At 40.0% G+C, this 22,126-nt stretch overlaps 1 protein-coding gene across 3 annotated transcripts in view; it reads right to left on the minus strand.

The window, feature by feature from the left end:
• Positions 1-22,126, minus strand: part of CDH11 (cadherin 11) — an 84,105-nt gene that overhangs the window by 14,470 nt on the left and 47,509 nt on the right. For all 3 annotated transcript variants that reach the window (XM_065898693.1, XM_065898694.1, XM_065898695.1), the window contains 6 exons: positions 21,674-21,841; positions 18,455-18,642; positions 11,445-11,698; positions 5,099-5,235; positions 4,122-4,255; positions 3,776-3,893 (listed from right to left, as the gene is read on the minus strand). In XM_065898693.1, coding sequence (XP_065754765.1) covers positions 3,776-3,893; positions 4,122-4,255; positions 5,099-5,235; positions 11,445-11,698; positions 18,455-18,642; positions 21,674-21,841 — 999 coding nt within the window. The remainder of the gene's footprint in view (positions 1-3,775; positions 3,894-4,121; positions 4,256-5,098; positions 5,236-11,444; positions 11,699-18,454; positions 18,643-21,673; positions 21,842-22,126) is intronic.

Below are 22,126 nucleotides of genomic sequence, written 5' to 3' on the forward strand. Positions count from 1 at the left end.
GCTCCAGAGCCCTCGAGCCACAACTACTGAGCCCGTGTGCTGCAACTACTGAAGCTCGTGGCCTAGAGCCCATGTTCTGCAACAAGAGAGGCCACCGCAGTGAGAAGCCCACGTGCTCCAATGAAGAGTAGCCCCTGCTCGCCGCCACTAGAGAAAGCCCGCGCACAGCAACGAAGACCCAACGCAGCCAAATAAATAAATAAATAAATAAAAGCAAAAAATAAAAAGAGCTTCAATTAAAAGAATCAATACTTATTTAAAAAGTCCTAACTTTACTAGTAATGAAAGGAATTGAAAATTTTAAATGTGATTATAATTCACTTATCAATTTGTGAATCATTTAAAAAGAATAATAGTATCTAGAGTTGGCTTGAATGTGAGGAAATGGGAGCTTACCTATTTTACTGATGCAATTATAAATTGGTATAATATTTCTGATAGGCAATTTGTCAATTAAGTATCAAAAGCTTCTGATACAGTAATTCCACTCTAGGAATCTATCCTAAAAGAATAATTAGATATTTGGCAAAGGTGTGTGAAAACAACGTACTTACACAACAATAGTCAACTGATATCATATACCCTTGTAATGAAGTTAGGAGGATATTTAGGGGAAAAAAATGTTGACATAAGTATACTGATGCTGAAAAATGCATATCATGTATTATTATGCAGGGAAAAAATTGGACATTATTTTATGGTTGCCTTTTTTAAAGATCAAAATATATGCCGGGCTTCCCTGGTGGCGCAGTGGTTGAGAGTCCGCCTGCCGATGCAGGCGACGCGGGTTCATGCCCTGGTCTGGAAGGCTATAAAAATTAGCAGTGATTATTTCTGGATAGTATATTAAGTTATTTTATTATTTCTAATTTTATTTCTGCTTGTTTGTATTTTATAATTTTCCTACAAGGAATATGTATTAATTATGCAGTAGAAGAAACTTATAAAATTATTTGCAAATATATTTTACAATTACTATGGCTGTGATTAAAATTAAACTTGAAGTACAGTTTATCCTTTTCTATTCACACTTTCCCTGGAATACTAGATTGATGAATTTATTTTAGATTTTTTCTCTTCTGAAGATTGTTGTTATTTGATTATGGGGTAAACAAAGATTTTTAAAGAAAATAATTAATTAGAAAAGACACAAGCTCTATATTCATAATATATAAAGTGTTACTACATGAGACAGAACCCTTTAAACACTCAAACATTTTAGTTCAATTCACTTATTGCTAGAGTGACCTTGGGCAAGTCTCTGAATCTTCTGATGTTTCATATTCTTTCCTCATCTAGGAAATGGGGATAAAAATATCCAACATGCCTACCCCCTAGGGCTGTTTAGGAACTAAGTGGAACAATGGCCATTAGCAGGTTTTATAATCCAATGAAGAACTACATAAATGAGATGGGCTCTTCTCAGTATTTTTTTCTTTGCACTTTTCTTATTCATTACACGTTCCTTATTTTTTTTAAAGATGCCATAAGTCTAATATTTTCAAAGTAAATGCATCTCAAAGCCTGGGTGGATCAGCTCTTCATTTCCCCAAACAGCACCACTCTTGATATTATTAGCCCCAGATGGACTCAAATGTTGAAGAGTTATCCAGTGTTCTACTTTCCTGCTGCCTGCTGAGTTGTCTTTGAAGCTCCGGCTGTAGAATGGAGTAAGATAAAAATGAAATAAAAGGCTTGTGTGTATTAAGATGGCTTTCCCTCTTATATTTTTAAAGAGGCCAAACGCTTGTGCCGAGTTTAGGCAAACACAATCCTGATTATTTACATGGCATAATGGAAGTAAGCACTCAAGGAGAGAGAAATCTGATGCTTTTACTCAGCATGCTGTAAACCATTATCTCATGTTTTCTATGGAAAACAGTCTCAGCTGGGAAATTTGGTAACTCAGTAGGCTATTAATAGGATGTAGAATGTGATTACTCTTTTTGGATCACTTCAATATGTAATTACTTTTAGGATCTGGTAGAAAGAAACTCTATTAAATGATAATTATAGGACTGTATTTGCTTTAAAGTTCTATAATAGCTCTAAACATGGGAGTTTTCATTAACTGTTTGCCATAGCTAATAAAGTCATTTTTCTTAAAAAGTAGCAATTCCCTGCAAAAGTGGTAGCTCCACAAAGGATTAGTTTCTTATAGGAAAGGGCAGGGGAAACAAATTGTGCAGTAGGTTGGCTTCTCCATGGTAATATAATCTCCTTGAAAATATAGATGGCATTCGGAAGTACTGTGACAAAGTGAAATATTTATAAGTCCCTAGAGAACAATAGGTCTTAGTATAATATTTTCAGAGGGTAAACAGCAACTAAATATTATTGCACACATAAAAAGAAGACAAGGCAGGTGATGGAGGCAAAGTTGGCAAAGAAAAGCCTAGAAACACCAGCTGTTTTAGGAGGTGTCCAGCGATAAACAGGGTTATTGCCAGGAATACATCCAGCAATTAGACCTCAAATGTAAATTGGGGATTATATGAACACATAGATATAAGGATCATAATGAAAGGCTCAAATCAGTCCAAGAAATAATAATAAAGTATGCCAGGTCATATCCCCCCAAATCCAAGGAGCATGGGGCACAGTGGTTTAGGCTGCAGCCTCTAGGCTCTGAATGTCCAGGTTTAAAATCTAGGTCTCGCTCTCACATGCCTGATTTACTTAATGGCCTGTCCCTCATTTTCCTCATCTTCAAAATGGGAATGATAATCCTCACCTATGATGCTGTTGAGAAAATTAAATAAAGTATGGGAAGGATCTTGGCACGGTGTTTAGAACATAGTTACTGGTATGTGAAATATAGATAACACTGATAATGGTGGTGGGGAAAGTAACATTACTTATTAGATTAATTTAAGATCCTATAAACCTGATCTCAGTCATCAAGAAAGCAATATATCTATAACCTCGTACATCGCTAGCATGTGTCTAATGAAAACATGTGTTCAGAAGGACCACATTTTATTCCTATGTCAAGTCATGGCATTCGTCTTCCTGTTTTTATAGACCTGCATTGTCACAGGCTTATAGGAACAGGTGCAGGCCAAAATAGCCTTGCCAGGAGTCAAGAAATTTATTTTTTGATCTTGGCTCTGCTATACACTTTGTCAAGGGACTGCATCAGTTTGGGCCTATACTACAACAAAAAACTACTTCGAATAATTTCCAAGTCTAGAACCCCCTTGACTAATGAAATGAGAAGTAGAAATTGCATCAAATTTTGCATGTTTACAGTGGAGAACAATGCTTTATTCATGCCCTTCAGGCAGTAATTCCATAACTACCTTTAGGTATCAAGCTCTGTACCCAACCACATTGCATTAAAACTATGCTGGGAAGGGAAGGACAGCTGAAAGATTACATTACCTTACAAGGTTGAACTAATCTCTTTTAATGCTTTACTTAATATCAATATTCATAAAGCCACGCTTCCCCCTAAGGATGTATCAACCTCTTAAAAAAAGATAAATGAAGTTGTTTGCGTATTGGCCCTGTAAGCCTCCCCACTTGGTTTTCGCACTGCTTCGTGAATATCAAAGCCAACAACAACAAAAAACGTAAAATAAAATTAGACTCACTTATTCCTATGCACCAAGAGAGCCCATATCTCAAAATAAAGGTGGCATTATTATTTTTTGTTTGTTCTTCAACAGAAAGGCATTATTAAGATTAGGGGAAATACTTGTGCTCTGCAATATCAAAAGCCATTTATTTTCCATTTCTACTTCTCTGAACGCACAGGAACCTTGGTACGAACCTCTGTTGTCTCTGACTGTGAAATTTGGATTGTGAATGATTTCAGGGGGTAGACTGAAGATAAATCTTGGTCCATTGGCTGTGTCATCCTTGTCATCTGCACTAATTGTAACAATTGGCTGAAAGAGAAAGGTGGCCCATAAATAAATCATGCTGACATTGGCACATCATTCATTCAAAAATTCCTGGCTGGCTGAGAAGCCTGATTTTAATTAGAGAACATAGCTCCAGAGCTAAACCAGGGCTCTGAAGCCTTCTTGGGCCGTGGGAAGTATCTCCAGGTGATGCTCTCAAAACCAAACTCTGTTTCTAAATGCTTATTCATAGCCAAGGCAGAGCAGCGTTACCTGGTTAGAAAGTGGCTTGGTCTGGTCACTCTCACAGATGAAGCCTTCATAAGGGGCAGCAAACTTGGGAGCATTGTCGTTGACGTCAAGGACCCTAATGGCCACAGGGACTTTGGCTTCCTGATGCCGGTTGTCTGAAAGGAGAGAATTGAGACAGTAAACATGTGCAAGGGAGGAATCCATGTTGGTCCAAGGTTACTCTTGGGAAAAAGTGAGCTCCAGCCGCTCATTCAGGCCCTGTAGGGAAAGGCACTGTTGGCACAAAAATCACCTAAAATCCAAAGTATGCCAAATCCAATGTGAGGGGGATGTCCTAGAATAAAGGTCAACATTAGACCAGTAAGAAATAAACCACTTTTCCCTTTCTGTTGAGGTTTAATTCTAAATGCTTATAATGGAGACTGTCCCCCTCAGAGTGTAGTCCACAACAGTAGTTCTCAAAGTGGGATCCCCAGAGGAACATCAAACAATTTGGGAATTTGTTGGAAGTGAAAATTCTCAAACCCAACCCAAGACCTGAGTTAGAGGCTCTGAGAGTGGGATCCAGAAATCTTTGCTACAACAAGCCTTTCATGATAATCCATTGCATGATCAAGTTTGCAAACCACTGGTCTATAGGTAAAAAAGAACCCACAGATCTTGGCTCTAAGGATTCTGCTGCTCTGGGTTTAAACAAAACTGAGGATAAAGTGGGGAATCTTTCAGTGGTGGTTAAGAGTTTCAAGCTGCTACAGACTATCAGCTCATGTGCCAAGTCTGTACCCAGTTCTGCCAAAGAAAAATGAAAACATCTCTATTTGCTTATATGTCTCCCTAGATAGGCAACCAAAAATAAATTTTAAAGATTGAAAAATATGTTTAAGACTAAAAAAAAAAATCGTTCTATCTCAGCTGTCTGTTATTTTCCAGAATATATAGAAAGTCTCAAGGAATAATATTTGGTAAAGTAGAATCAAAACCCTTAGGATAATACTTACGGATTTCTGCTGCAAAAACTGATATGTTGAGCCAGGCAGTTTCTTCTCTATCCAAAGGTTTTGTAGTTTTAATAAAACCATCCTCGGGATTAATAGTGAAAAACCTGTCCAGGTCAGTGTGACGATCGATTGAATACCTAAGCAGAATGCAAATGAGGCAATTAGACCAAGACATTCCAAGCAGCTTAATATTTGAATATTTTCTCCATGCTATATTTAAAGCAACTTTTTCAATGAATTGCTTGAGCTAGGTTTTCTTTTTAATCAAATTTACTTTTCAAACTTCTTACATGAATCTTTTATAGAAATCACTTTGCAACATTGGAATTCTTTATTCAGGACAATGAATGAAAGAGCTGTTTAGCATATTTGATTGAGAAATGGAATAACATGCTGCATATTTCTTCATATTTGCTACAATCACCCACCATCTGAATTTATGAACCTGCATTTGGGAAGTGGGTCTGCCTTGCTTCCAAACTACTCAGAAAGTCACAAGCGTATGGAACATTTGCCAGATTTCTGCATATGAAATATTAAATAGTCTTAAGTTATCATCAAAGATCATTTACGGTACTGAAAAATCAGTTTTCTCCTTACTTAAGGGAAAATGGTAACTGTATTTTGAGTAAATTTATTCAATTTATTTGGTTTTAGGGGTTCTCGGGTAGCTTGGTTCTGAATTCCATTGTGAAATATGCAAAGAGGGCTTGGCCATTCATTTGTAGAGCATTCTCCCCACACTTTAATGACCCCAGGCTGAGCCTGACAGCATAGTTGGAAGGTTTCAGCTACTCCTGTCCACTAGAAAATTTGCTTTTTTCTAACAAAAGACAAAATAATTTCCAGAATATTATGGGGCAAGGTGAGGTAGAAGATGGGTCAAGAGGAGTGGTGTAGTAAGGTAAAATAACTTGCCCAGGATAAAGTTCTGGAGACCTGGCTTTAATAAGTGTTGACAGTTGTCCCATGGCATCCATGGGGGATTGGATCCAGGACACCTGAGGATACCAAAACCCATGGATACTCAAGTCTCATATAAAATGGCGTAATATTTGCATATAACCTACACATATCCTCCTGTACACTTTATTTTTATCTCTATTTTTTTGCGGTACGCGGGCCTCTCACCGTTGTAGCCTCTCCTGTTGCGGAGCACAGGCTCCGGATGCACAGGCTCAGCGGCCATGGCTCACAGGCCTAGCCACTCTGCGGCATGTGGGATCCTCCCGGACCGGGGCACGAACCCGTGTCCCCTGCATCGGCAGGCAGACTCTCAACCACTGCGCCACCAGGGAAGCCCCCTCCTGTACACTTTAAATCATCTATAGATTACTAAAATACTTAATGCAATGTAAATGCCATGTAAATAGTTGCTGGTGTGCCACAAATTCAAGTTTTGCTTTTTGGAACTTTCTGGACTTTTTTTCCCCAAATATTTTGGACATGTGGTTGGTTGAATCCATTGACATGGAACCCATCAATGCAGAATGCATGGATACAGAAGGCCAACTGTACATACGTCTGAAGGCATTCATTGAGGGTCATAAAACCAAAGAATATTAGAGAATATTAGCAAAGACCATGGATGTCACAGAGTTTAATCTCTTCAATTTACAAATGGTGGGATTTGCAAATGGTCTATTATCTCGCTTGTGGGGGAGCCAATATTAGAACCTGGATCTTCCAGTTCTAGATCATGTTCTTTCCAAGGGAGAGGAATTTAGTGCAGAGCAGCACTTTGCAATATAGAAAACACGAGCTCATCCATGATATCGATGCCTTCACAGCTCCCTATGAGAATGGAATGATGAGTCCCCTTCCCCAGTGAGGAAAGAGAAGATAAACTATCACACACCTCATAAATGTCAGTAGAGGCTCAGTGACTAAACGCTCAGCAGAGCTCTATGTGAAAATAAAGAGAAAATAATAGAATATTTTTTCCCTGCCACTAGGGAGTTTACTATCTAGTTGAAATGACAAGACAGGCTCACGGGAAGAAAGATAATTAACAAGTATTATTCTATAGAAGTGAAGTGCATGGATTTTAGTTTTGTAAAGTCCTAAGTACAAGTTCATACTTGGCTACATATATGCTGAGTGATACTGGAAAAGCCACTTAAGTTCTTTGAATTTCAGCTTACTTATCACTTAAACTAGAATATTAATAGTAACCTAACTTTTAGGTTATCTGTGAGAATTACATAAAATGATAGATGTTGAAGATGCATAACCTAGTGCCTCACACATAGTAAACAGAACAACAAATATAGCTGCTCTGGTTTTTGTTGTTGTCTCTGCTATTACACACTGTGGATAGATCAAATGTCAGTCTAGAGTATGACTTTCATACTATAGCCGGTGAAAAATCATGAAAGGCTTTTGATCAGAGGAACAAATAAATTCAGACTATCAGGGTGATGAATAAGATAGGGTGGGCAAGGTGGTCTGAGCTAGTGAGAGTGGAGGAAGGAACAGAGGAAACTTAAGGAGGTGATGTATTGATAGTTTTTAAGGAGTGAGGTGATGAGAGAGTGAGGTATAGAAGCAACAGAAGGAATGGAAGACTATGTGATAAAGACAGAACCAGTAGGACTCAGCTGATGTTTGGAGATCTGTGGGAGGCTGGGAGAGTCCTTGAGAGTTTCTAGCCTGAGCGTCGCAGAGAGGGAGACATTGGGAAATACAAAGTCAACTTACCAGGAAGAAGAGGTTGAATTTCCACTAGGGCTACGCTGCCACACGAGGAGAGCAAGATTCAGCTTTATCAGAGGCTTCACAGAGTCAGGGCTATAGTCGGTCTTCATTTTTTAAAGTATGTCACAAGAAGTATAGGCTCAAAAATATGTTTTTAATGAATGAGCCAGTGAAGGAAAAAGGAAGTGGGTAAAAATGCAGAGCAGACAGCAGAACAAGTACAGAATTAGAATCAGGGAGAAAGATCAGCCTAGAGGCAGAAAATTTAGAGCATTACCTCAATTCAATTAGTAGCATGGACGCAAACTCTATAGGTAAGTGGACACAGAGAGAGAAAGTCTGAAGTGAAAGGCTGAGTGTCAGGGAGCCCCCAGTGCCTGGACTGGGATCTCAGACTACTGAAGACACCAGGTATGTCTGAGGCATGAAGAGGTTACTGCCAATGAAGCTAAGAGGAAAGAATATTTCAGGAAGGCAATGGTAAACGAAAAGGTCTCTGATGCTAGAGTCTGAGAAGAAAGCTGCAAACATTTCGAAGCAGCTAAGAGTTTGGCTGACACTATAAGGCCCTCCTACCCATATGTTTAAGGACACAAATGTCCTTAAAGGTGACGATAAGCACTCAGGAAAGTAGGTAGTCTGGCTAGGAGACCCACTGAATAAAAACCTGTAAATGTTATTCTATGAATTGTTTGGCAGTTCTAAGAATGAGGACCTGAGTGGGTGAGGGGAGTTGGTTCAAGGGCCATAGTGAGCATCTTTGGATAATTATAGACATGAAAAATGGCTCCATGCACAGAATAGCTTCCACTGAAAATATGACCCAAATAACCAATCACAGATGTGGATCCTTGGAGATAACGAGGTGTCAAGGAAATGAGCAGCTGTTCCATGTGTTTTTATGTCGTCACTCTTCTAAAAAGCTGCTAATGCACCTTGATATTCTAGGCTAAAGCTAACTCATTTAAAATTCACACCATGAACATTTTTGAGTAGTTTAAAGGTGTTACCAAGTTCCTCAGTCGTTACCTGATGTATCTTCTTGCACAGAGAGCACGGTACTCAAACCTTCCTGGGAAATCTTTCCATCAGTGGCTGCCCAGCGAGAGTAAACCGCTCATAGTGGACTCAAGGCAGCTCTGGACTAAAATCCAGTCTCCAATACTGACTGTTCATGTGACTTTGGGTAATTCACATCATCTCTTTGAGCCTCAGTATTTCCATCTATTGGACCCTAAAGTGATCACAGCCTCACGGGTGTCTGAGGATTAACTTAAATAACTTAGTGCAGGGTCGTCTGGGGCCAAGAAGATGCTCAATAAAGGGTAATTTCCTTCCTTTCTCCCCAAAGGGGCAATGTTCAAAGACTTAAAGGCAGCTGAACAGCATTTGCATCTGGGACTTCCTTCTGCTCTGTCAGCATTTTCTTTGGTATAAATAGAAAAACTCCATTGTCCATGGCAATTTTTTTCATACTCAGATCTATTTACGTTTCTTCTCAGCTTTATCGAAATATGATTGACAATAAAAAAGTCTGTATTTAATGTGTACAACATGATGTTTTAATATAAGTATACCTTGTGTAATGATTACCGTAATCAAGCTAATTAACATAGCCACTGCCTCACACAGCAACCATTTCCTGTGTGTGTGTGTGCGTGTGTGTGTGTGTGTGTGTGGTGAGAACACTTAAGATCTACTCTCCTTGCAAATTTCAAGTCTACAATACATTATTATTAACTATAGTTACCATGCTGACCAATATCTCCTCATTTTCCCCACTCCCTAGCCCCTGGCAACCAGTGTTCTACTCTCTGTTTCTATAAGTCAGACTTTTTTAGATTCCACATATGAGTGATATGCCATATTTGTCTTTCTGAGTCTGGCTTATTTCATTTAGCACAGTATCCTCCAAATTCACATATGTTATCACCAATGGCAGGATTTTCTTTTTTCAGGCTAAATAATAGTCTGTTTTATATATATAATATACACATATATCTATCTCACTATTTCTTAATCCATTCGTCTGTCGACGAGCATTTAGATTGTTTCCATACCTTGGCTGTTGTGAATAATGCTGCATTGAACATGAGAGTGCAGATACCTGTTCAAGATGCAGCCATTATGGAAAGCAGTACAGAGATTCCTCAAAATGTAGATGGAGGCTGGATTTGTTCTGTGGGCTGTAGCTTATTAACCCCTGACGTAGACAGACACATCCCTGGCCCTCTTTGACTGTGCCAGGGACAACACAGTGTAAGCTGTCATTGTGATGTATGGTGAGAGCTGTGAGGTGGAAGCTGCATTTGATCCATCTTAGGGTGCCCTGGAAGAATTCCTAGAGGAGGTGACACCTAAGTGGAGGTGGGAAAAATGAGTACCATGTAGCAAGTTGGAAAGGATGAGAGTGAGATCTCCAACCAGAAGGAAGAACACACAAAGGTCAGGAATTAGAAGAGGACAGGAAGTAGCCCAGTCTAGCTGCAACTGAGAGTCTGATGAGAAGGGAGAGTAAGACAAAAAGCAGGAGACCAGCAGGACACAGCAGGAACTGGGGGGAAGGGGCTCGAAGAGCCTTAAGCCAAGTAAGAGAATTGAGACTATTTTGGAGTAGGGGCCAATGGGAAACAATGTGATCAATGATTATTTTTGTCGTTGTTGCTGTTTAACTGAAGTATGATGTGATGTTTGGATGTGCATTTTAAAACAATCAGTCTGGCTACAGGATGACGGAAAGGTAGGTGGGAGATCGGGGGCAGGGGGACCATGAGGAGGCCGAGGAAGGAATCTAGGCAAGAAGGGAATTAGGGGAGTGGACATGGAAAAAAAAAAAAAAAACCTGCTAGAATCCAGTCCAGGGCAGGTTTCAGCCAACTTTACATTTCTTCCCTATATGGACATGCCTTGAAGCCGTGACTCAAGCCTCCTTCTCAGCCTCTTTCTCATCACCCTCTCATCTTCATCGTCAGTCTCATTGGTCATTAGCTCTGGTTGGGTAGCGGGGGAGGCAGGGTTCTGAATGGCTTTTCTAGCTTTCTTGTCTAAGTCACAAAAGTATATTTGTGATAATAAAAGCATCCTAAATTTGAGGGGCACTTTGTTATCTCTTCAAAGTGCTCAGCAGTTAGATAGATAGACAGGGCTTGCCTTCTGAGCCTCCGGTTCACTGTCTGTGTCCCTTTGGTTAAGTCACTTTGCCCTGCAGAGCCCCAATTTCCTCTTAATTTAAGAGATAATAATTCCTAGAAAATAACGTTGAGGGGATAAATTGGATTATATATCTGACACCCCTAGTACAGTAACTGGAGCATAGGAAGGTGTTCAATAGATTAGAATTACTGTTATTATTTCACAATCATTATTTATACTTCACCACAGTTCTCTGAGACAGGCAAAGCTTAGGGTTACATCACCTAGTATACATTGGGAAATCTGCTCCAGAAATTCTGGAGCTTGAACAAGTCTATCCAAAGAGTTGGTGCAGAGGTGGAGTAGAACTCATGTCTTCTAAGTCTTCATCTTGTTTACACTGAATGATATCTTGGACCTTTTTTGAGACTGAAGGACCTGGTTCCTATAGGGATTTCCTAAAATCTCTTGCCTCTGGAATTCCCCATCCAGGCTTTAAAAATAAATTTCTCTGTACCTTATCGGGCTATTGGCAGCATCAGGGTCTTTGGCATGCACTCTCCCCACCACAGTGCCAGCAGCTGCATTTTCTTGGACTTCATGGATATAACTCGGGGCCAAGAACATGGGGGGCTCATCAGCATCTTCCACTGCAATCTTGACCGTCACAGTGTCTTTGAAAGGCCCGTTGCTGATGAACTTTGGGTCGATGTGCACATTGGCTGCCTCTACCTTCAAGCTGTATGCTCTTTTGGTTTCAAAATCTACAGGCTGGCAAGAAAGAAGAGAAGATTGACAACAAATTCCTTGAAAGAATAATGGAAAAGAAAAACCTGATTGTTTTATAGGGCACCATGAATAGTTGTTCAAAGAGAGAAAATCAGTGTTTATTCAATATCCAATTACCTGAGCCATTTGGTTAGACAATCAGACAAATCAATTGCTGAAACTTGGAATGTGCTTAATGGGTAATTCTAGGAGCATGACAGACACAGAAGGACCACATCATCGAAAGTGAACCACATTCTATGAACACACTAAGGCTGCCCAATTTAGTCACTAAAATCATTTAAGGAAAGGAATTAAGACATTACAAAAATAAATGTTATAGCCCATTCTGAAAAGTACTAAGAATCTTGGTAATAAAAAAGTCAATGAATTTCAGGCAAAGAAAAAGCAATGTCTTGTTAGATGACTGCTCCCCTCCACACATACACACTTCTGGCTTAATCATATTGATAGTCTCATTTTTAAAGTTTCTGACCATGTAGCATTTCTCAAAGTCTGGGACCCTTACCAGCAGTGACCCATACACTGACTTAAGGTGGTTTATGGGTAATTTTGCGTGGGTGGGTTTTTGAATGACATTATCCTAATTACTGATCCTATTATTTCTTTTCCAATTCTTCGATTCCCAAACACGTCAAGGACATCTCAGTGTACTGCTTTTAACATTCCTGTTATACTTCCTGATCTCCCTTTCAAGAGGCTATGATGTAACTCTCTAGCTAGAATGTAATGACAGCGTTTTGTTTTGACTGCATTCATTTTTAGGTTACCTCCTACTTACGGCAAGTGATATAGTACAGTGTGAATACTTCCCTGTTAAAAGAATACATATATGTAAAACAAGTCCATTTAAAGAAAAACAATTATAAGCAATATAGATTTTACACAGACGTGAAAAAATATTAAGAAGCAGCATTTGAACGGCTGTCATTATTAAGAAATTGATGGTAAGCACTCCCTAAATCTGAAGGAGACAAGGTTCCGAGAATCAATCAGTAAAGGGTGAAAAGTAAAATTATAGAAGAGAAACAAGCCTTCCTGCCTAGGAAACAGAACTTTCTAATTAGCGCTCTGGATGATACTGAACTCCCAAATGTTTGGAAAGAGTTGGGTCTTTTAAGGCTAGCATCTGCCTGCCATGTTGTCATCATCTGCCTGGTATTATTTTGAATGGGCATATAATCATAGGGCTCAGTCCTAACCTAATTCTCCAGCACTCTAAACTGAGGATGATTCCAGTTTCAGGAAGGTTAAACGCATTCAACACCCTTGACACTTTTTCCATCATTCTCCACCCCCATCTCCCCAGAGTCAGAGAACACTCCCTTTTCCTGAAGCAAAATGTGTCACCAGCTGCTCCGTCATTCCGAACTCAGCAGCATCTTTGTCCTTCACTGGGTTACTGAGCAGCAGAAAGAAATGATATTTATAGGCTGAAGGTATGAGACTGCTGCAATTCCTCAAAAATCTCTGCGATTATTAGACAAAATTAAAACATGAATATGATATTCTGAGACCAGGTAAGAAATTTTCTGATCTCAGATAGCCTGTTGATTCTCCTAGAACAGAAAGTTTTGAACTTGGTTAGACATATACCTAAGGACCCAGAGCATTGTTTCCACTGGAAAGCCTTGTTGTTGTTGAAGCCAGTATAGTCATGCTGCAGTTTGACTGATACTTTTTGAATCTCAAGCGAAGGTCCCCAGATCTTTGCAAGTGTTTGTCTGTTTCCTAATTTGGTGAGATTTTACTGTCTTCTGGTGCTCATCCCAGGCTTGTGAAGTCCTCCCCCTCTCCCCCAGACAGATTTGTGTGGCCCCTTAGTTGCCCATCTGCAGTCCCTCATCCCCCACCCCAGCTAGGTGAGGAGCATCCCAAAGGACTCTACTGAGTCTTGTTGATATTTGCCTCTCCAATGCCCAGTAACGACCATACCAAGTGATCACATGTACCAATCATTGCGACTGAATGGGAAGCAGCGTTGATGGATGGACAACATTTAAGCATTTGCCTACAATTTATTCCCTGCCTCCTTCCAAAAGGGATTTAAAGTAGTTTCCCACGTGAACCTTTATATCCACGTTATGAGTAGTTGAAGTAAAGCTAAATGAGGCAACATACTACATAAGCCATAAAAATCTCAATACCCCTGAGTTTACTAATCCCACCTCTAAAAATCCTCCCTGGGGGATTAATTCAACAGAAAACCCAAACAAACAATATTCAAAAATGCATGATGTTTAGATATCACAGAGGGAACAATATTCAAAAATGCATGATGTGGGCTTCCCTGGTGGCGCAGTGGTTGAGAGTCCGCCTGCTGATGCAGGGGACACGGGTTCGTGCCCCGGTCCGGGAAGATCCCACATACCGCGGAGCGGCTGGGCCCGTGAGCCATGGCCGCTGACCCTGTGCGTCCGGAGCCTGTGCTCCGCAACGGGAGAGGCCACAGCAGTAAGAGGCCCGCGTACCGCAAAAAAAAAAAAAGCATGATGTTTAGATATCATAGAGGGGTTATATTTAATCATGGGAAACATACACACAAAACACCAAATCCAGCTGTGAGATTTTATTAAGGAAATAATGGTCCATCAATAGGATGGGATGTTATGTAGTCATTAAAAATAATTATGTATATTATATAGCAGCATGTAAAATGTTTATGATGTGCCATTAAGTTAACAAATCAGATCACCCTATGACTGCAACTGTTTTAAATGTTACATATCCACATCTATATACATGTGGACAGAGAATATAAAGAAATAATCAGGCATAAAAGTGGCTTTATTAAAATTATTATTTAAAAAATATTTTAAATGCCTTCTAATGCTGTTCTCACACTGCTTTACAGGCAGTTTATTTGTTTGAAAGTAAATACCTCAGAAACTGTGCCAGGATCTCTCAGTGATAATTGGAGTCCCACTCAGTCAAAGGTGCTGCACGATTGGATTTTCCTCCCCAAGTCTACCAAGCCACCTACAAGTCTCATCTTTATTTTGCTAACCACACAGACATTGTCTCAGTATCCTGAAGGCAGCTTCTCTCTCTCATGCACCATTATACTCTTGACACCTACTGTGTCTGACACAGAGTACTCAAGAAATATTTATTGCTTTCTAAGCTATTCAATAAATGAATGACGCTAGCTCCTAAATAACTCTTGAATTCTTCACCTTTACCTCTTCTGCCTTCTTCAGGTCTTTGTAATTCCTCCCTTGCATTCCAACAAGATTTCTTCAACTGGTCCCACTGTATCCATCTCAAAAACCTCCAGACTGGGGCTTCCCTGGTGGCGCAGTGGTTGAGAGTCCGCCTGCCGATGCAGGGGACACGGGTTCGTGCCCTGCTCCGGGAAGATCCCACATGCCGCGGAGCGGCTGGGCCCGTGAGCCATGGCCGCTGAGCCTGCGCGTCTGGAGCCTGTACTCCGCAACGGGAGAGGCCACAACAGTGAGAGGCCCACATACAGCAAAAAAAAAAAAACCTCCAGACTGAACTTATTCAAGTTTCTTAACTGTGTCCTATTTCCCTCAACACCAGTCCTTCATGAGCTCATTTTCTCTGACCTTCCTCTCCTTATCTATCTGGTAATTTCCTATTCATCTATGAAGGCTCAGCTCTAGAACTGCCCCCCTGTAAGCAGTCATTCATGACCCATAGTCACAGATCTTATCATACTTTATCACAGTTGCTTCTCAGCTGGGGAGTGATTTTGCTGTACCTCACCCCAGGTATGTTAGGTAATGTCTAGAGCTAGTTTTAGTTTCACAACTGGTGGGGCTGGATGTGTGCTTACTGACATCTAGTGAGGAGAGGCCAGGAATGTTGCTAATCACCATACAATGCACAGCGCTGCCCCTACAGCAAAGAATTCTCTGTCCTGAAATGTTAATAGTGTCAAGGCTGGGAAAACCCCCTCTGTGTTAATTGTCTTTTTGCTTTTAACTGTCCTGTTAAATTGTGATCTTGTGACCAGGACTCTGTTTCTTCAGTTTTAGATGTCCAGCCTCTCGCAAAGGGTGTGCCTGACAAATAATAATAACTCAATAACTCTTGGTGGAAAAACGTTGAATGAATTAAGGAGTAAGTGAAAAAACTATATTAAAAATATTTTTTAAAGACAAAAATATTTTCACGGATCTCTCTATATCTTTTTATATTATTAAATCATATATATAATGATTTCTATAAGGATCTATCATTTTACTCTATTAAATTCACCTCTCAATATTTTTTCCTGCTGGACAGTTGGAACTTTGTGTTATAAGCTTAAGCAAACGTTCTTTTACAAATTAAAGAACATCTTACTCTGTTTTAAACCTAAACATCAGTGCTTTATAGAAGATTATTCCTTTGCCCGGAAGAAACACATTGAATTGGGGGGAAATGTGCAAATTAATCATATGCAGAGAGCTCACGTGCGATGTGTTAGTTCCATGCGTTGATTTACATGTTTCAGATTTTAGAGACACAGTGTGTGTTTATACCCTGAATACATTGAAAACAGGTGACAACCTAAGCATAACCAACTACCCAATTACTTGAACAGCAAAGGATGGGAAGCAGGAATTGCTGATGTCACTGCTCATATGTCAGTGGCAAGCAGGAGGGACGGAAATGTTAACTAACAAACCCAGTTGACAGCTCTATGCTACACACAGTCACACAGCTACTTTTCCAGAGCAGAAACCAGAAGCGATTACCCCAGCCCCTTGTGGCTGGTGATTAGGCTTCTGTGGCTACACCATTCATCATCACTAATGTTGACTTTTCCAAGTGTCCAGAGTTCACCCCGACTTCCATATTCTTTTATGACAGAGTCACTTCTACTTTCTCTTTGTTTGGGTCCCCTCATATTTCCCCCAAACCTAACAATGCTTACTTATGCTGTGAAAAGTCAGCTTCCTAGAACATCTCTCTCCCTGCTCTCCTTACTGAAAGATTCCTCCCAGGCATCTCCCTCTACCCCACCCTTGTCTCCTCTCCAGCCATTGGCCTCTTTATTGATTCTTCAAATTAATTTTTTTTATCAGTGTTCCAGGCCAATCTTTTCCATCACACCAAAGAGCTTAATATTCATGTTACAAAACCAAGTTGAAAATGAATACTTGATTAAAACCAAGGTAATCCCATCATCCAATTCAGATTTAATACTCCATATACTTTGATGATAGAGAAATGTTGATTTCTCAAGTGGTAAATCAGGGGTAAAACTGTTTTAGAATGTACTGTAACTGTTTCTTTACCTGAAAGTGAATCAAATCTGGCTCTCTTCTATAACCCCTTTCTGGTCCGTCTATTTGCAAAATGTCTTGAGTGGGAAGATGTTCTAGAATACACTAAGTTTGAATTCCATGTCTTTAAATTACTAGCTGTGTGATTACAACCGGGTCAAATTATTTAATCTGTCTGAGCCCCAATCTCCTCACAATTAAACTGAGGTATCATTGCTGACTGGGATAATAACATCTACTTTATATGATTTTTATCATGTAAAATAAATGAATGCTTGTAAGAGGCTCAGGCTTTGGCCAATATTTAGAATTGAGTAAATGTTAGATTTTTTTTAAACCAAACAAGAACAAGCAATAATCTCATTTTTGTAGTGAATTAATCTCAGGGACACATTTTTAGCAACAATTTAGCTGACTATGAGGGAAGGCCCATTATTATTGCTTCTCAGGTTCAATTTTGAGGGAAAATCAAGCAGAGGTTTGGTTTAAGTTTCATAGAAGGCCCAGCAATGTAATGGACCTTGGATGTTTGAGATAAGAAAAGTTCCAAAGAGCCTATATTAACAGACTCAGCTTGGCAGAGCTAAAGAGGGAACTTCATGTATGCTCAGGGCTGTCTGTCCAAAATCTAGATTTATCTAGCTATCTTTCTTTCCATGGGGAAACTGTGCCAAGTCACATAAGAACTAACCAGCAATCTCAGGGCAGGTATTATCACTCCCCCTTCTTTTTTTCCCCAGTTTTATTGAGATATAATTTACATACAGCACTGTCTAAGTTTAAGGTGTATAGCATAACAGTTGGACTTTCATACATCAGGAAATTATTACCACAATAAGTTTAGTGAACATTCATCATCTCATATAGATACAAAAGAAAAAGAATTTCCTTTTGATGAGCTCTCTAAGGATTCACTCTCTGAACAACTTTCATATATAACATACAGCAGTGTTAATTATATTAATCACAGTGTACATTGCATCCCTAGACTTATTTATCTTATAACTGGAAGTCTGTGCCTTTTGACCCCCTTCATCCAACTTCCCCTCCCCCCACCCCCCACTTCTGGCAACCACATATCTGATCTCTTTTTCCATGAGTCTATTTGTTTGCTTGTTTTTGAAGTATAATTGACCTACAATACCATCCTAGTTCCTGGTGCACAACATAGTGATTTGATATTTCTATATATTTCAAAATGGTAAGTCTAGTTGTCATCTGTCATCATACCAAGATATTACATTATTATTGACTATACTCCCCAAATCATACAAAAACTAACCATCGAACTCAGGCAGGCATCATTGGCCCCTTCTGCCAGCTTCCTCTGGAATACAGTTCTGTTATCTCCCCAAAGCTCAGAGTTTAACTGCAGAGTCAGGTCCAGCCCTCAGTTGTCCATATTCTCCTTTCTTTAGCCTTCAACTCCCTGTTTCCAACAGCGGTGCCTTGGCAAGGCAGGCCACAGCACTGCCACATCTGATTCCTCACCCTAACTCACCTTTTTCAGTTTCACCACACCCTCCTGTGTTTCATAGTCCGTTGTGATTTCAAACAATTCCATCCCATCTCCATCAACAATATTGTACGTAACTAAGCCATTTTCTCCAATGTCTGGGTCTTTAGCCTTCACTCTTCCCACTTCCTCCCCGGGTACAGCTGCTTCTGACACAGACATCTGGTATACGCCTAGAAGAAGAAGACATCTATTTTTATTTTCCCTTTTATTTGGCAGCTGTAAGACTTTAGATTTCATTGAATCTCAATAAATTTCTCAAAGGGTTTGACATTGAACTTTCTATTGATTGAAAACATGAAAGAAGTGAATGGATGAGAGGAAGATCCCACATGGCTTGCTTGTCAAAGAAATGTTTTCTGCAAAGGATGATGAAACAATATCAGGGTCCAGGGTGGTAGGGTGGGGTCACCCGTCACATGTGAGAGAGGAAAACAATGCCCAGTTACATTTCCCATCAGGAACTGATGGAGAGCCATGTATATCTTCACACATTCAAAAAAATCAAAACTTCTTTTTACATCTTTGGAATGGTCTGTAAGTTAATTCTAAGGCTCACGTGTGGCACTGCCAGGTGCCCAGAAAAAGAACACCCTTCCCTGTTTAAAAGCCTTCCGTAGCTCCATATTTATTTTAAAATCAAATGCAAGTTGTATCCTTCATGGTCATGATCCTTCCAGCTGTATATCTGACTCTTCTTACTTTACCTCCTTCACCATTTGATTAACTGATACCTTATATGGAAAAGCTTCTCACTGGGCCAGACAAATCATGTGAATACCTGGGGATAAAAATTATAAACAAAGCAAACAGCAAATTGCAGAAACCCCTGAAGTGGGAACACAGTGAATACATACAGAACAGCAAGACCACAAGTGTGACTGCAGCCTTCTGGTAGGAGGTAAGGGTATATAGGGAGGCTGGGGCCCAACTGCGCACAAAGGGCATTGCAGGAGATGGAAAAGACTTCAGGTTTTCCTTAAACTTGGTGGGAAGCCACTGAAAGGTTTTCAGTAGAGAAGTGAGATTTGAGATAATCTTATTCGCATTATCACAATTCAGAAATATTCTCTGCGAAACAATGTAGAGAAGCAAGGGTTGGAAACCTGGCCTCTACCACTTTTAAGCCAAGTGGTCTTGGGCAAGTTACTTAAGCTCTTTAAGCTTTAGTTTCCCCTTATGTGGATTTTATCAGTTCTAATACTCTGTCTGCATTTATCTATTGGGTTGGCCAGAAAGTTTGTTTGGGTTTTTCCATAACATCTTTTAGAAAAATCTGAATGAACTTTTTGGCCAACCCAATATATTGTTTGGCTGTGAATACTTTCGGTTCAGACCCATATTTAACTTAAACACACCATGCCCTCCATGATAGAGGACAAGTAGGAGGTGGGAGTCTCTGCAGATAATTACCAATTTACATGAAGGTTTAGAAAAACCTACTCCCAGTCTTCGTCAAGTTCATAGCTGTAAACCTGGTATCTTCACAGTAGTGATGTAACTTTACCCTATGATTGTATGTGAGCAAGGGCGTTAATCACTACCTGCTAATAGTCCTGCATGGCCTTTTGCATCCAGCATACCAGCCAGCTTTAGAGTGGATAACGGAGCATGCAGTTTCTTAAGGCTTACGCTTATTGGAGATGCTGAACCTTGTGGCTGACCAGGCAAGGCAGTCTTCAACTCTTTGGTGACTTTATGAGAACTGGCTGTTGCCTTGTAATCCTCTATCTCAATGTCTCCCTTGCATAGATTGTTGTCTTTGGATACCTTTGAGTGACCATGCGTGGTGCCTTCCTGGGGCCATACTTGGTGGCCTTCCCTGTTCTCTCATTTATAAAAAGTGCCATCTCTCTGGCAATAAACTCGCAGTCTCTACCAGCTACTCTCCTCATTAGTGAAGAAGACACTTTCATGGTGAACTCCCCGTGAACTAGCAGCGGCAGCATCATTACGATCACACTGTACCTCTGTCTATACTTATAATGTACACATAACCAGATTTGTGTACAAAATCTGGCTTTGCCATATCCTTCAGGCAAGTTACTGCACCCTTCATGGAACTCAGTTTTATCTGTAAAATGGAGGCTCTTGTAGAGATCTGTAATAGTAGTAACTATTCATTAAAGGATGGTAGTTGTTGTAATTATAATGATTAATAATGACCTTTCAAGTCATTTTTTCTTTTATTTCCTGTTGCAAGCCTATCAGTTTTGTAGAAGGACCATAATCCCCTAGATAATACTGATAATAATGGCTAACATTTGTTGACAACTTATGCCAGATAACATTGTAAGATTTTACACTAGCTCATTTAGTTCTAACAACATCCTATTAATTGAGCCCCGTGGAAGATTGTATTTTGCAAAAATAGTCCAAACAGTATCTCCAAGCCCACATGCTTTTCTTTCAACGTGACTTTAACAGTCCTTCCCTTGAAAGGTGGGGTCTACAAGAACTCCACTTACATTTGGGCAGTCTTATGACTACAGTAGAAATCATGCTATGTGATTTCTGAAGCTAGGTCACAATACGCAATACCGTTTCTGCTTGGTGTCCTTGGGGCTCTCTTCACTTTTAGAACCTATCCAAGCCACTCCTTTGAGGCTGATATGAAGGGGAACCAACAGCCAACATTAACTTGCCAGCCATGTGACTGAGCCATCTTGGAAGTAGATCTTCCAGCCCTGAACTGTGCCAGTTGATGCTATGGAAACAGAAACAAGCTGCCTCCTTCAGGTTTTGCCCAAATTGCAAACTCATGACAAAAATAAACGATTATAGTTGTTTTAAACCACAAGATTTGGGGCAGTTTGTTAGGTAGCAATAGATAACTGATTCAGGTACTATTACATATCCAGGTTAGAAATGAGAACACTGAGACAGAGAAAGGTTAATTAATTACTGCATCACATCATGAGCACCTAGCAAAATGGATTTTCTGTTCCCAGGGTTGTAGAACATTTTATGTCTCCACTTTCTCCCACTACCTCTCCTCCACTTAAGTTTTTTGTTGTCGTTACTCCACTTAAGTTCTTTGTTGTCCTCCACTTAAGTTTTTTGTTGTCTTGTTTTTTGCAAGAATGATATAAAGAGCCTCCATTTTTCTAGATTTCTTCTGGAAAGTTGAGTACAGCAGGAATGGGTCAGAGAAGAGTTGGCTGTGGCACCATTGGAAAGTGAAAGCCAAGCCCACCTACTTACTCTGTGGAAACTTTGGTGGGTTGTCATTGACATCAGTCAGTGTGATCGTCACTTTGGTTGTCCCTGAGAGTCCACCCATATGTCCACCCATGTCCTTGGCCTGGATCACCACGTGGTACTCCTCCTTAGCTTCCCTGTCCATGTTGGGAAGGGCTGTTCTGATGATACCTGGACAGGTGAGCAGGGAACATCACAGATATTCATTGATAACATTATGACAAAAACGATCTAGGCACAGGGGAAGCAAAGATGAATAGAACAGCATCTGCCCTCACAGAAGAGTCACTCAAACACGGCAATTATCATCAAAAGTAGCCATACCTGGAGCATCATATAGATATACTTTCTAGCAAATGGTCATAATTATTAATATAGCATTAAAATTTTATGTTTCATATGTTGTACTGTAAATGCAAGTAATAACCTCACCCTTCTCGGGTGTGACACTTAAAG

Source organism: Phocoena phocoena, chromosome 20 (assembly GCF_963924675.1).
Source record: "Phocoena phocoena chromosome 20, mPhoPho1.1, whole genome shotgun sequence".
Lineage (NCBI taxonomy): Eukaryota > Metazoa > Chordata > Mammalia > Artiodactyla > Phocoenidae > Phocoena > Phocoena phocoena.